We start from the raw sequence: 16337 nt of genomic DNA on the forward strand, positions 1-16337 counted from the left end.
TCATTCTCTGGTCTGTACTGCTGGGCCTGGTCAGTTCCTGCCTGAACTCTTGGCCCCGGGGTACCCGTCGTGGGGAGTTCCCTGCCCGCGGGGAACACAGCCTGGCACTCAGAAGCTCACTGAGAGGGCAGATTGGCTTCATGCACCTTCTTCAGTGACGGTCATGTCACTAGCGGAGCACATACTATGTGCCTGGCCATGGTTGGGAGTCTCTGTGCCTCTTGTCTCACTCTGAGACCCCAGGAAAACCCGACAAGGTAGACTCCGTGGAGGCTCAGAGAAGTGAACTCACTTGTACGGGGGGGGCAGAGCTGAGTGTAGGATTTAGGATTTCCGGGCTCCGAACGACGATCACTCCTGTTCATGGAGGGCTCGCGATACGCCAAGCATCGTGGTAACTGCTTTTGCATGTGTCATCTCTTTTCCTATCACAGTCGCCCTCTTGTAGGTGGTGTCTTGTTGTCCTCATTTTATAGCCAAGGCCGCTGAGGCTCAGAAGGGCTGAGGTCCCACGGCCAGCAAGTAGTAGAGCTGAGAGGGGAACCTCGTGAGCCTAAGCCACGAGGCAGTCACCTCTAACCCCCGTTGTAAACATCGAGCTGTTTACAGCTCGACGTAAACCTCGAACTTGCATCTTGCCCAGGCATTTTGCCCTTCCCCTGGTGGGTGGACTTTCTCCCTTCCTCGTTCGCCTGGACAGGAGTCGCGGGTGTGAACTCAAGGCTAAGGGGCAAGCACACAGCATCTTCTCCCAGACGTCCTTCTAGCCAAATCTCTAACTTAACCTCTTCCCAGTCTCCGGGGCTCGGGCCTCCTGGTCACTTGGCCCAGAATGATGTCTGTCTGCTCCCTTCATCCTTCCTTCCTTGTTTGTCCAGACACCAGCTGTTCCCCACATCTGCCCCGTGGGGTGACCTGGGCCCGGCTGGCAGACAAGAGCAAGACAGTGCAGGAAACTCCGTCTGACAGGGGTGCCCGTTTTCCCATCCAGACACCTGTCTGCAGCGCGAGGCAGACAGGAAGGGGCAGGACCCAGCTTCTCAGCATGTCAGTTTATTATTTTCCTGTTGGAGCCTTGAGGAGTCTCGAATACAGAGCAGATTTCCAGAATGGTTGCTTCAATGATTTACCCTCGTAGCAACAATGAAAAAATTCATTCACAACTGGAATCATCCTAAGGAAGCATGTGTTGGAGCTTTAAGGGAAGAAGGGGAAACAGCCTTAATCCATTCAACATAGCAAGGTTTTGTAAGGCGGGGTGGCCTGGAACACTACTTTTGGTCGTGTTTTAGACAGCTGCTAAGAGACTGATTCTGGATGATGTCTGGGAAGTTGGGGTGTAGTCCCAGCTCTGTGACTTAGTTCTGTGACCCTGGGCAGGCCCGGCTCACCTGTGGCTTTTATCTGTTGACATTTGGAGGATACTGATGTCTAAGGATTCTCCGCATGGCATTGGTGAGAACCTGAAGGTTATTTGGGGTCAGGGGCCAGTAAAGATTAGGGAGAAATGAATCCCAGAAATGTCTCAGCACAAGACGGCATGCCTAACTGATGACATTAAGTGTAGGGTTGTAATATTTATTTGCTAAATCTAAGTGAAAACGGGGTTTATAGGAAAGGACATTAGACCCCAACATAGCCCAGTGGTCTAAGGAGTCCGATCATTCTAACAATCATTAGCTTAACGGCAGCCTTCCACACTGCTGGCTGGTCCAAACTAAAGGGTTGTGTTTTAGGCTGCAGAGCTGGTGATGTCCATCATTGCCTGTTAGACCTTAAATTAGCAACCAGAATGGTCCTCCTAAAGCAAGTCTACCTCCTAAAGCAAGGTGGTCTCACACCTCTGCGGAAAGCCCTTCAAGTGTCTCCCCATTGCTCTCAGACTGAAAACCAGGCCTCCCCATGGTCTATAAGGCCGTGTGTTCTGCCTCCCCCCAACCCTTCTCTGACCTTACCCCCTCCTATCAGTACCTTCCCTCACTTAACTCCAGTGGTCCAGCCAGGTGTCCTCCTATCTTACAGACTTTGTCACTGGCTCCTCCCTTAGCCGAGAACATTCTTCTCCATTCATCCACATGACTCATTCCCTCACCTCTTCCAAGTCTTTGCCCCAGTGTCAAGTTCTCAATGAACTGCATCCTGACCACCCACCTTACATTTTCCCTGGCACTCATGTACCCATTTGTTTTGGATTCCGCTTTTCTTTCTTTTATAGCCCTGATCACCTTGGCTTATACTAGAAAAATGTATTTATTATCTCATAATCCCTACCCCCTTGCTGACCAAATGGAAATTTTGTGAGGTCAAGAATGTGCATCTGTTTGTTCAATACATTATTGTATTGTATAATGTAGCCCTCGTTCCGAAGTACCCCACTGTTGAGCACTTGCTATGTGACAGACACTGTTCTAGGCCATAAGCAAGATGGACCTGGTCTCAGCCATGCTATGTTCATGTCTTGTGAACTAGTGGCCACATGTTTACAGTATATTAAGTGCGAACAGAGATAGAGCCAGTGAGGAGAGTCAACAAAGCTTCCTGCAGAAGGAAACACCCAAGGTGAGACATGAAAAGCATAGTAGGTCTTAGCTAGGTAAAAGGGGTCGGGGGGTGGAGGACCAGAGATTAGGATGCGAGAGAAAAGAGTGTTTCTGGCAGAGGGCACAGGTTGTGCAAAGGCCCTGTCATAAGGAAGCATATTCAAGAGACCACAATTCCCTGCCTGTGGCTAGAGCACAGAATGAGAAGGGATGTAAGTAGTAAGAGGTAAGAAAATGAGCCTTGAGCAGGCTTTTTAAACCAAGCCGGGGAATCTGAGCCTTATCCACAGAGCGCAGGAGTGTTCAATGATTCTAAGCACTGAACTAGTCTAGAGGATCCTAGAAGGCTTCGTGGAAGAGGGGCTGGACATATTTACCTTGGAAGATTCGTAAAAGACAACAGGAAGATGACTAAACAGACTGCACTAACTCTTCCTTGTCCCCAAAAATCACTGACTTCTGGAGTGTTGTGATTTTCCCTATTTGAGGTGTAGCTTTGACTTTTCCATGTGGCTGAATTAGACACTCGTTTTCATCTGACCCAGAGTTACCTTCCTCATAACCATCGTCAACATCATCATGACCACCGTCACCACCGTTTCCTGAGCATACATTATATACCATGAACCATGCTAAGTGCTGTCTTTGAATTTTATGCTTTATCTCAAATATTTCCAATGGGCAGGACTATTACTACCTTCATTTTATAAATAGAGAGACTGAAGTCCCCCAAAGGAAAGGAACTTGTCTAAGAGCACACACTAAGTCACCAACAGGGAAAGGAATCAACCCCAAATCTCGTTCCTTTTTCTCCACCTTGCGCTCCCCGATCCACATTGAAACAAGCTTCTGCACTTACGGACTCCTCCATGCCCTGTGCCAGGCTGGTATCGATCCTACCTCCAAGGAGCTCACAAGGAGTCCTTGTACTTGACATCACACCTTGATCTACTTGATCTCATTAAACCTTTCCATTAATGTGATGAAGTCCCTGGGACTCAGAGTGGTGGAATGACCTGCCCAAGCTCCCACAGTGGGCGGACGGACAGTCAGGCTTTCTGACATTTGGCATAGGATACATCTTGCTCCCCACAGGGCACATACTCTGCTTGTGACCTCCCTGTTGAGTCTGAGTCAGAGTCCCGCCCCTGCCTGCCTCCCAGCATCAGAGGACCTGCAGCCAGGGCCTTGTGGTGGATTTGCCTGGGCTGCATTCCTGAGCTGCACACACACACACACACACACACACAGATGGAGGTGTTATCTTGGGCAACTCACCCAGAGGAGCAACCCCTGTGCCTGAGCACCATCTCCGGCACAGAGGGAAAAAAAGGAGAGAATCCCGGCCTTTAGTCATTGACCTGGGCTTATTGACAGAATCCTAGAGTGGGTGGCCAAGCCATTTATGGGATAGCCTAGCCGCATGGTGCTGGGAATCCCAGATGTAAACCGGCCACCACAGCGTTTGTGCTGTGGGTGGTAGGTTTCTTTGGGAGGCTATCTGGGGGAGATAGTGGGAAGCTGCTTGGGGAATCAGGGAATCTGGGAATTGGGCTCAGAGCTGACTTTACCAGGATGTGGCCCTTTTTTCTGTGCCTCAGTTTCTTCCTCTGTCAAAAGGGAACCCTGGCTCCCGGGGGGTCAGCACCAAGAAGTGGTTACAAACAAGGATTCAGATCACAGGCCACCTGCCAGCCGAGTGACTTACCTCCATGCCTCTTACCTTCCTCCGAGAATGAAAAAACGGGGCTAGCAAGAATAGCTACCTTATTAGGGCTGCCAAGAAGAGTGAGTGAGATAATGGACACTGGGTTAACTCAGCCAGGCACATAATAAAGGGATAAAAGGCTATTGGCTGTAAAAAGACAAAGCCGCAGTCAGCCCAGCCAGGTTGTGAAGGAGGAGCCTTCTTACTCTCGCTGGCTGAAAAGCTCTCAGTGTTTGGAGTGGACTTTAGAATCCTACATCAGCTAGTTACTGATGGGTAATGAGGCCTGGGGCAAGTTCGTTTGTTCTAAACATTCTGAATCCTCAATTTTCTCATCTGCAAGATGGGTCGCTAACAACAGTAGCCTCATGGGGTTGTGCGCAGCAGAAATAGCTAGCAGGTAGGAATTACCTGGCACGTGAAAGGCCCTTGGAAGTGCTAGTGTGTGTGTGTGTGTGTGTGTGTGTTTTAAAGTGGTGTTCACAAGTGTGCAGTGTGTGTGTGTGTGTGTGTGTTTTAAAGTGGTGCTCACAGGTGTGCACCTGCTTCTTCCAGGCCAGACTAAGGAATACCTGGGAAGTGGCTAGAGCTGCTTTAGTCTCTATCCTTCTGCTCCCACTCGCAGGCCCTTGATCAGGGAGGAAGCTTGTGACAAGAGGAGACCCTGGGGCAGGCTCTGAACAGGCAGTTTGCTAAGACTCGAGAGGCCGGCAGGTGGCCAGAACAAGACGCTGTCCATCTCCTCTGCATGAGGACATCTGTGAGCTGTTTGGAGACATTACTGCATTGGCTCCTCACCAGAATGCAGCGAGGTTTTTCCAAGGACTCTTGCCTTCCGGGTGGGGAGACCGAGTCCCCAGTGGGCCAAGGACTTGCCAAAAGCCAAGCAGTGCCTGTATGGAGCCCCCACCAGAACCCAGGCTTGTCTCCCCAGTAAACTCCTAGCAAGAACTCAGGAGAGGCGGCTGCGTGTACAAGCAGGCAGGGAGGATAGGGAGGCTACAGATCCACCTCCCGAGACCAGACCTTCCAGACTCTGTTATATTCTGACTTGGGGTTCCTTCCCTCAGTTTCCAGACATGTTTCTTTGGGAGAATGTTGAAACTGCCTGGGTTAACCGAGGGAGGGAAGAGACGGTCATATCACGCACACTTGGCCAGACCGGCCAGAGAAGCTCACTGGTGGTGTGGCCTTCCCTGCTGATGACTTTGGAGAAGCTGAAGGAACTGGGGATGGCAGAAAGGGGAATGCGCAAGACAGGGTTTGTGAGAGAAAGGCTCAAGTCCTGTATCCTTTCTGGCCAGACCTTTGGTCTTCTGCTTTTTTTTTTTTTTTTGCTCAGGCTGAGAAGGATTTTTGGACGGTGGGAAGATCAAGACCATTAAAATTAAATCTTAGTGTACAGGTAGGGAAACTGAAGCCCAGAGAAAGGAAGTAACCTATATGTAGTCACACAGTAAGCAAGGGCAAGAGCGGAGGCTCCCTACCTTGTGTTCTGGGTATGTATGCTTGCGTTCATTTGTTCCTCCGTTCATGGGTCCACCGAGTGCCTGTTATGTGACATATAAAGTCCTGGGTCAGTAAGAGATAGGCCCCCTGCCCCCAGTGGAGCTGGCATCCAAGTACAGAGCATTCTAGGACAAGAAGGGCTTCCATGGGATGCTCTGAAGTGGCACGTAGGTGACGGCGCCATCTTTGGTCAGACCAGTGTGGGGGGAGGTGACATCTGAGATGAGACGTGAAGCGTGGAAGACGAGCTGCCCAGGCACGAGCACTGAGGGCAGAGGCGTGGAAATGGCTGGACACTTGCCAGAGGGTGGTTCTTTGTGTGGGCTGGTCAACGGTGTTTGGCCAGCCGACAGAGGAAAGGCCAGACTCACAGAAGACGAAGCAACATTAATGATCTACACAACCTCCTGAATGTGGGTTCTATCCCAGAAAGCTTTGTCAGTTCAGTAATTCCAGTTAAAATCCCAACATAATGTAATTATGCTTTTGTAAGGTATACAAGAGTGATCTCTTACTTCAGTTTTTCAATAAAGTTTTGATTATGCCCCCGCCCAAAAGGTAGGAAAACACTTGGAATATTTGAGGAACCAAGAAGTAAATAAGCCACGAGAGTGAGGGGGAGAAGGGACCAGGAGAGGTCTGAGAAGTGGGCCTTGATTTCATGGTAAGGACTTTGGGTCTTATTCTAAGAGATCTGTTCAGTTTTTGCCTATGTGCGGCAGAGCAGACAGCATGTGCACTAAATCAGAGTGAAACCATCTCTGAGGGGTCACGGAGATGGAGAGAATTGTGCACAGGACGTAGGAGGTGACTGGATCATTCTAATGCTAGAATGTGGGCAAGGGCAGGAGACGAGAACAGATACAGTGATGGGTTGAGTTGAGGACAAAGAAGCTGCTAAAGTCAGGGACGTGGAAGAGAGGGACAGCAGGCAGCAGAGGTGTCCCCAGATGGCTGTCCCCAGATGGAAATGAGAGCTGATTCAGCATCCCCGTGTCAGGCATCTCCTAGGGCTTTTGGATGTGTATTCTTGTTTGATCTTCGCAACCATATGAAATAGTGTTTTTTTAAAAATCGCCCTTTTATAGATGTAGATGCGAAGGATCAGGACAGTGGAGGGATTTTCCCCAAATTGTTCAGTGACTACAAGTCAAGCAAGGATCCCCATCCAGGCCTCCTGGCTGCCAGGATGGTACCCTCCCCACTTGAACTTAGTTACTGGATTTAGACTTGGCTCTGCCATCGGTGTCCCCACTTGGACCAGGGGATTTCCTTCTCCGTCTCTTCCAATTCTAACATTTTCTGCTTCTCCTAGAGATACTGAGGTTGTGGAACATACTTTAGATTGGTAGGCACAGCCTCCACCAAGACATGATGACTGGGAAATAAATGTCCTGAGCAGGGGACAGCAAGTAGTCCTAAGCAGAAGGACAGGCGTGGCATAGAAGGAGCATCTGTAAGAATGCTCCCTGTTCTTGTGAATGCTGTACTTTAATGTGAGGGAACACAGTTGTGCTCGTCATGTGTATAGTGAAAGGAGCAGTAAGAGATGGAGAAATGAACAGACATTCATTCATCCGATGGCTCAGGCCCTGAGAAAACAAGAAAGAACAAGACTGATGTGGTTCCTGCCTCACTGAGGGAGAAAGGAGGAGATATCTGCCGTTTGATTGATCTAAGTGAGGAGCCTATGCCAAGAACTGGGAGCTACATGGTTTTCGTCTGTTCCCTTACCCTGGATCACAACCTCAAGAGGTGTTTGCATTCATTATTCCCATTTAACAAATGAACTAACTGAGGCTTGGGGAAATCCTTGCAGGCTCAAGGTCACAGGAATAGGTGAGAGAACTGGGGCTTATACTTTAATCTTCCCCTTTTCAATTATTGCAAAATTGCAGGACAGAGAGAGAGAGAGGGAGGGAGGGAAGGCAGACAGGCCAAGAAGCAGAGAGAAGAGTTCGATACAGAGAATGAGTCCACAAGCTTGGAGAACAAAGATGTTCTCAGGGATGGTGTGAGCACTTGGAGACCCTGCCTAGGCAGGAGGCGAATGAGGTCATTAAACCCATCTGCGCAGATGGGGGACCCTCTGGGAAAAGTTATATGCAAATATCATGATGCAATGAGGTGAAATCTGAAATCCGCTTGCGTTAGCTCAGGCTGGGGCTCAAGCAGGGACTGCAGTGTGCTCTTTGGAAAGGTCATCGGCTGTGTGGAGAAGACATTTATTCTTTCAGTTTCTAGAAAGGAAAGCCAGCTCAAGGTCACAGAGCATGTGAAGGGATGGACGGGGACCAAAATTCAGGCTTCTTCCCCCACTGTTTTTTTTTTTTTTTTTTTCCCTTTTGAGAGCGAGAATGAGAGTGTGCACTTGAGGAGGGGGAGGGGCCGAGGGAGAAGCTCAAACAGACTCCACGCCCAGCACAGAGCCCTACCTGGGGCTGGATCCCAAGACCCTGAATCAAGATTCAGATGCTCAACTGACTGAGCCACCCAGGTGCCCCTCCCCACTTAAAAAAAGTTGTGTGTGTGTGTGTGTGTGTGTGTGTGTGTGTGTGTGTGTGTGTGTCTAATTTTTCCCCAGCTTTCATAACATTAATGGATAGCAAACCACATTGTACACCTCTAACCCTTTCTTACTCAAAATCTGCTCCTGAGAGCCTTCAAACCAAACCTTATGCAAAATCTCTACGTGAAACGTCCCCCACCCAGAGCTCAGGCTCCTGGAAAGCAGTCTGAACTTGCTGGGACATGTTCTTCTTGTTTTCACCCTTGCCTCCCCAAATAAAAAATCCCAGCACACGTCTGTCTTTCTTAAAAGACACTTTCATATACCTTCTTTAACTTGACCACCCCAACAGCCCTGGAAGTTAAATATTCCGTTGTGCTGATCTCACCAACCAGCTCTGGCACAGCGTGTTGCAGTTTTTCACCCATGAGTTCCTTCAGCCCTTAGAGTTCCCAGGGCTAGGTAGGGCTGATAGATACCCATTCTATAGCTGGGAACCTAGGGCTCAGGAGTAGCTTTCCTATACTAAATACCATGTCTGTCACCTATTACTTTGGGCAACTGCCTGCCCCTTTCAGAGACCCTCAGTTTCCCTGTCTGTAAAAGGTGATTGTTTTAGTACCTATCTTACAGAGTTGAATGACCCATCATAAATGCCCTTGAAAATGAAAGTTGCTCTTCTAATGATTTTGATAAAAGTTATGACAGGGCTAGCCAGAAGCAGAAGTAGGACTTGAACTTCAATCTGCTGCCCACCCCCACCCCCTAGTCCAGTCACTGTCCTGCTCTGCACTGCTTCTCTGAACATTACTGTATCAGACCCCACCCTCTGGCTCACCTCTTTTTTCTTTGTCTCTGCAGGTCACCCCTTTCCCTATGTCCTGTGACCTACAAGGTGACTGTGCTTGTCGGGACCCCCAGGCCCAAGAACACAGCCGGAAAGACCTCCGGGGGTACAGCCATGGCTAAGGAAGGACAAGGAGTTCACAAAGAATTCCCAGCGCCAGGACCCGCATCCCTTTGGTATTGATTTCACAGTCAGCTGCTCAACGGAATGGCCTCCCCACACCAGGGATCCTTAGCACCCAACCGGTCTGCCTTTAATTTCACCCAGGAAGGACTCATAGTAGGGGCGCATGAACCAAGTCTCGCCATGTTGGATGATGAAATGGAATCCTATCCCAAAGTCTTAGATGGATTGCATATACAAGTGTGCAGTCCCAGAGCCTACAATTCTCATCATTTGTCACACAACCACAGCAAGAAACATGTTCTATATTTAGGAGTGTGCACATATGTGGTTAGTACACACGCATGCATACGCACCCAAACAAACATCTGCGTTGAGGGAAGTTTGGGAGACTGAGCAGAGAGAGACTGGAACATACTCAGTCTTTCCTTTCCCAAGCTCCTAGCCAATACTGTCCTTGGGAGAAGGAGAGTTGCAGAAACTGCCAAGGCCAAGTGTTGAGATGTCAAGATAGCTTGCACTCGGAGGCTTGGAACATGTAGAGCATGCACAACCGTGCAGTCCTTTGGGATTAGAAGTGAAATGGTCTCTGACCACCTACCTTCTAGGGAAGTAGAACCCAGGACGAGGTAAAGAATCCAAGGTAGGCAAAGCCCCCTAATTCTTCTGCTGCCATGGGGAATTTTACCCCAACTCCAGGGTTTGAGGCCAAGCTGGAAATGGCATAGGGTTGCAGTGTCAAGGTATTATAACAGCCCCCTGCTTGAGGCCATAATACCCCTCCAGAACCTACCCATTCCCCCAGTCTTGCCTTGGGACCACATTCGCTGCTACTTTTCCTGCTGCTCTATCCTATACATTGAGTACCCCCAAGATGGTAGGACCAGGTTAGGAAAAACCCCACACAACCAAACAGTCTGCCTTAAAAGTGACCCACGTTTTCCCACAGCTCCTCACTTCTTAGCCCTTCTGCAAGAAATAAATCCTCATTGGCCCCAATGGTGAGAAGTTAAATCCCCCATGGGTGGGCTTCTCATCCTGAAAGGGAGTAGAGGGACTGGAGATGCTGAAACCCTCACTGAGAGCCCAGAATGTCTGAGCCAGTGTTAGATGGACCAGTGTTAAATGTCTGTGATGCTGGGGCCACCCAGAGACTGCTGGGATAGTGCAGACTCTGGAGTTATTATTTTTATCCAAGCTTCCCTGGCCCTCCGGGTTAGATCAGGCTTTGGTGCTGAGGACGTCACTGTGGCCCTGAGAAGCTATAATTCTCGAACAGAGAATCATCTTGAGTAGGATCCATCTAAACTGTATTCTCAAGGGCCATGAGAGGGAAGCCCAAGAGTTCACAGACTCAGTCCCACCAACCCAACATGGTCATCTTCTAGCTACCAGGACACCCAGCCAGACCTATGGTTGGTGAATCCGTCCCTCTTTCCCATGTTTAGCCTCTGAAAGTTGAGAGGAAGGTAGTCCAGTGCACAAGGAAGCCCTGCCCTCACTGGGGTCCTCTTTGCCTGTTCCACCAGTTGTCTGTCCACTCCTTTCAAATTAATATGGGAATAAATTAATACAGAATGAGGTAGCAAGAATGGTCAAGCTGGACATAATCTCTGAGACCTGGAACTGAGACAGTGAGGCAATGGGAGGGTATCACACAAAGACTGCTGTAAATCAAGTCATCTCAAATCTCATGAAAACAATCAACCAAAACAAAGTCTAGCATAGGACTGGGGAACCCCAGGCATACATGCTGACCCTCCTCATTCCTGGCACATGAGGCAGGTGCTGTTTGTCAGTCATAGTCCTTTTCCCTATGGGGACCAAAAATAATTTCAGGACCCTTCTTAAAATACTCCCAAAAGCTGCTGACCAAGAACACTTGAGAAGCCAACATACCAAGGTGCTTTTTGCACAGGTGCCCACAGATTAGGATGTAGGGCTTAGATTTGCATGGTTCATACCCTATTCCAAACCCTGAGATCAGGTTCCAGAATGGAGAGGCTGCCACCATGGTTAAGGACAGGCTCAAATCCTTTATGTTTCTTTTACACACTCATATCTCATGTATATCCAGAGCATTTTCTTGTAGTTAGAGGGTCAATCCTAGCAAAATAATCATAAAAAATGGAAGAACTGATTCCATTTTGTACTCCTTCCAGTACCGTAGAAATCTTGCCAACTAGTAATGCCCCTCTCTTGCCCTAGCTGAGTTACCAACGTGTGTGGGTAGCTGACAAGACACGAACTGAGAAAGGTAACTGTGGGGGCCCTCCCAGTTGCTCTATCACAAGAATAAGTAGTGCAAAAGCCCTTGGAGACCCAAAGATGCCATCGCTGATAATAGGGTTGCAGGAACCACAGAAAAACCTCACCATCTTCCCTTCAGTTGACCCGACCCTCATCCTCCTCCTTCCTTTTCTCTCACCCGGTCTGTGCCCACACTCTCCAGCTGAGCAAAGCTTCCTAGAGGCTGACTTCTATCTTCCGACTCAAGGACTGAGTCAAGTAAGGAGCCACCCAGTCTCCTCCTGACCATCATTCAAATCTGTTACTCATAAATTCATATTTGCCAAGGATATTAGTCAAGACAGGCTACTTGATGAATGGCCAGCCTCATGCCCACAGGGAAGGCCCTTCTCAAAACTTAGTGAAAGAGACTTCATTCTATTCAGGCAATGCACTGATTTCTGGCTTCCTTTTCATTCTGGGAATAAACTCATTGTTTTATCCCTTCAATTATCTCCTGTTTAGGATCATGGAGTACTCACAAGGAGACAGGTTGACCTGTTGTCTATCAGCAGCTCAGGGGCCCTAAAGCAGATGGGGGTTCTGGGTCTGCAGAAGTATTAGCCTGTTGGCAGCAAGAAAGAAAAGAGGAGGTAGACGGTTCTCCAAACCCTGTCTTGGGGAGCCTTTCCAAGCCACAACCCTAACTGCATGCCCAGAGGACTTGTACTACCCCCATATTCTGTGCCAACCACCTCTTAAGGGAAGGCAGTCCCTGGGAAGTCCATTTTGATGGCTGAATTAGGGTGTTAAGAAAGGGAGTGATCGATGGTCATAAAGAGCAGGGCTGTGAAGATGGAGGGTATCAGCTGCTACTCCTGCCTTCAGCATGTTGAGTTACTGCCTAGACAGTTCTCTTGGTCTTTTTCCCACCTTGGCCCATGCTTAAGTGCTATTTGTTGAAAATAATTCTTTGAGACAGATTTCAGCTACCTCCCTTCCAGGTTCAGTTTAACTTGGTTGTAACTGTCAATTTGTGATAGGTCTTACCTGTGTTTTAAAAAGAAAAAGAAAGAAAGAAAGAAAAAGACAGGAAGGAGGAAAGGAAGAAAGAAAACCATAAATCCAAGTTAACCGTTTTAGGTTTTGTGTTTTTTGTGTGTGTTGTTGTTTGTTTGTTTTCTGGAACTACTTCAAGTGGGAACATAAAAAGGAGAAATTAATGGTAACAAAGCTGTACAGATAGAGATTGATAGAAGACAAAGAGATGAAAAGGAAATAAAAATGCATGATTTAAAATAAGAATTAAAAAAAATATTTTTGTGCTTCATAAAGGGTACTCTTTATTCTACAGGCTGAGTAGGTAGACACAAGCACCAAAATTTCCCTAGCAGGAGAGATAAAGCAGGATTTTATAATGCTGGTATTTTCTGTGCATTGTGGTAGAGTCCAGGAAATAAGGCATCCTCTCCCTTGATACGTAGTTGTGGTTTGGGGAGCATTTTGTCTATATGTTTGGTGGCAATCGGTAGTAGTAGGGCATGGGGAGGGCTTGAAATCAGTTTTACCTGATATTAAGGGGACATAGTGTGTTGTGCTTTTCACGTTATAAAATGTTTGTATTTACCAGTAGAGCACTGGGCTTTCTAAAGACTGCACTTAGAATCACACTGCACGGTCCACTTTCCTAAAAAGCTGCTACATGACCAGACAGGTAATCCCCCTGGTTTTTGAGAAACGACACAAAAACAAACCAAGCAAAACAGCAACCATAAAAACTAAAGAACCAAGGAATAAAAGCCTATTCTTTTAACTTATTCAAGTTTTGCCAAATTCCTACCGATTGTTTGATCTTTCAAAGAACTGTAAAGATAGCCAAGAGAGGAGTTAGGTCTCCAGGGAAAGAACCTGGAATTCTTGATGCCAGGCTGCAGTTGGCTAGTGATCTTGAACAAGTCAACAAAGAGCGTCTCCATTTGCCTCAGTTTCTCCAGCTGCAAAATGGGGATGATATTACTTACCTACCTCACAGTGGGATGACAGGGGATGGTGAGGCCCTGAAGTTCTAAAGGGGCTGTGGCAATCTGTGAGAGACACAAAGTCCGTGGGTTACTTTTCAAGAATGCACGGGCCCAGTGGCCATTTACGAAAGACACGGAGTGCTCATTTGCTATTTCAAGGAATAAAGCTGGAATTCCTGGATTTTATAATCCACCTTAAGAGAGAGGCTTGTGTTTGGGAATATTTCACTCATAGGCAAATTGGATTTTCTCCCCCCTATTCTGGCCTTTACCAGTTCCAGAATTTGATTAAAAGCCAATTACATCTTCCAGTGTAAAAGTCAGTTTACTGTGTGGTCTATTCAAGACTTATGGGCCATTTCCAACCTCACAGAGGAAGGGAGTCACTAAAATCCCTCCTCCTTCTCAGACTTAAAATTCCACATCAAGTGTTCGATTAAAAGAAGATATGGCATTCTGAGTGCAAACAACTCGGGGCTTCTTAAACTAATACACCAGCAGTCAGTGAGGAGAATTTTGAACAATTCTTGAGTTGCTTTCTTGGGTCTCTATAATCAATAACCTGTCCGCAGATATCTATCTATATAAAGATATTATATATAAATATAAATTTACATATATATGCACATGTATATATAGTTGTACATATATGTGTGTATATATATACTTAAATGTAATATTTACAAAATAAAACTGTGATCTCGTCTAGAGAAAATGTATTCATATTACAAACTGCTCTTCCATATTTATGTATCATATTATGCCTTTTTATTATTGTTATAATTATTATGGGTATTTCTAATTATTATGATGTTGAAATCTGTTTGGCACCTTCTGGAAACAACCAAAAAAAATGACTCTCTATTGAAGTGCTTAAAATCTGTTCTCATGAGAATTCTACTGGCTTACTACTATAAAAAAAAAAAAAGAAAAAAAATCTAAACACCAAAAACAAAACACGATTCCAATCCTTTTTCTGTACCTCACGCGCATAAATTTGCTGCTCCTATTTTGGGTTTTATTTTTTTTTTCCTGTTTATGTGTTTTTATGGATCTAAGTTAAGTCTTTCAGCAATATATAAAATTGTAAATAGTAAACTTTATTTATTAAGAATGTCATCTTTTTTAATTTATATTTACACAATTGTTCATCTAATTTATTTTTTCTATACGGTTTTAAATACTCAGACATATTTTGCTGTTCGTGATATTTTTATCCTGTTCTTGTGGATTTGTTTTTCCATACTGTTTTCTCTGGTCTCAATTACAGGTTGGATCTCACAAAAAAAAAAAAAAAATGATGTCAAAGACAAATATTTTGCCACTGTTGATTACTATACCTTAAAATTCTATATTATGAAAATATATAATAGCTTGTATGCTTCAATATGTAGCACTGTGGTTTCTGTCTGTTGGGGAAATTGACTCTCCTATGGACACACTCATACAGAGGGAATCCCCAGGCCTTGAATGAGATCAATGGTAGCATGAGGTTGAATTCAATATACATCCAATCTTCTACACAATTCCTGGAAAACATCTATCTTTGCATATGCAAAAACTGCAAAATATTCTCACATGTTAAAAAAAAAAAGTTCTGTCTTCAGGGAACTGAAACAAATACCACTACCAGCTTTATCCATCCTTTTGGATGACGTCTTCAACAGTGTACTTCCAACATATTCTTTACTTTCATTTTTTTTTCTTGATCATTGAACTCTTAGTCATCCAGTCCATCCAATGAACCTGCAGCTCAAGTAGAAGTTTTGTTGTTTTTGATCTGCCTACTGGATCTCGTTTTTCATCTTATCACCACTTAGTAGCCATGTGATCTTTGGAAACTTATTCAATTAAGATCTAGTTTTCCCGTCTGTAAAATGGAAATAATAAAAGGACACATCTCATGCTGTTGTTGATGATAGAATTAAATAAATATGTAATGTTTTTAGAACTAGAGCAGACAGAGTATATTAACTCCTGTTATGATGATGATGAGATGGGGGTTGCTCATGACAACTATTTGTAATACACATTTTTTTTTTTTTAGATCTCTTTATTTTTTTAAGAAAATAAAACCAAGTTGCATTAAAGCAGTCAGGCACTCATGCATGCATGGCCACGGAGTAAAGAGCTTTCCAAACACTGAGCTATTGGCCAGTCAAAATATGTATTGATCTGCTGGTACTTCAAAATTTTGAGTCTTCACAAAAGGGCAGTTTGGGGACATCAAGGTGAATATATGAAAGGATACGAGTAGAAAGGTCAAGAACTACCCCTAGTAGGTTTTCTGGACTCTCTGCACACAGTCCATTGAGAGACAGGAGGGAAGGCATTAAAGAGTAAAATCAAAGTCATTGCTAAATGCTGCCAGGCAAATGGTTATTTCCAAAGAGAACTAATGATTAAAGAGAACATTTTCCTCAGTTCTTTTCAATTCACTATGAAGACTGAAATAAGATTTAAAGAATAGTTTCATGAAAAGAGGCAAATATTTTCCAAAGAGAGAAGAGAGAGAAAGTCTTCATATAGCTTTTTGGACTCCTTAGATTTGTCTGCAGAGATGAAGTCATGGGGCAGAGATTTCTCTTGGTAGACAGAAGATAGGAATTCTAGTGTCCTCTCTCCTCCTCTAACCCTAACACAAACACACACACACACACACACACACACACACACAGTAATGGAGACAGTTCACTGGGTTTTAGTTGCTTCATCTGTCAAATGGGAAAATGACTCCTTTCTCACTTCAAAACAGACAGGGACATTCAGCATTTACATCCTTTTATATTAACCCAATCAAGAAATAGGCAGAAGACATGAACTAACATTTCTGCAAGGAAGAAATCCAAAT

At 45.7% G+C, this 16337-nt stretch overlaps 1 protein-coding gene across 1 annotated transcript in view; it reads left to right on the top strand.

Moving 5' to 3' along the window:
- The window catches only part of PAPPA (pappalysin 1), a gene marked incomplete at its 5' end in the record, with an annotated part of 138399 nt that extends 123526 nt beyond the window's left edge, over positions 1-14873 (top strand). The window contains one exon of the mRNA XM_082695197.1: positions 9128-14873. Within this exon, the coding sequence (XP_082551323.1) occupies positions 9128-9235 (108 nt within the window). The 3' untranslated portion in view covers positions 9236-14873. The remainder of the gene's footprint in view (positions 1-9127) is intronic.
- Positions 14874-16337: the final 1464 nt, after the last annotated feature.

Source organism: Mustela nivalis (assembly GCF_964662115.1).
Source record: "Mustela nivalis genome assembly, chromosome: 13".
Classification (NCBI taxonomy): domain Eukaryota; kingdom Metazoa; phylum Chordata; class Mammalia; order Carnivora; family Mustelidae; genus Mustela; species Mustela nivalis.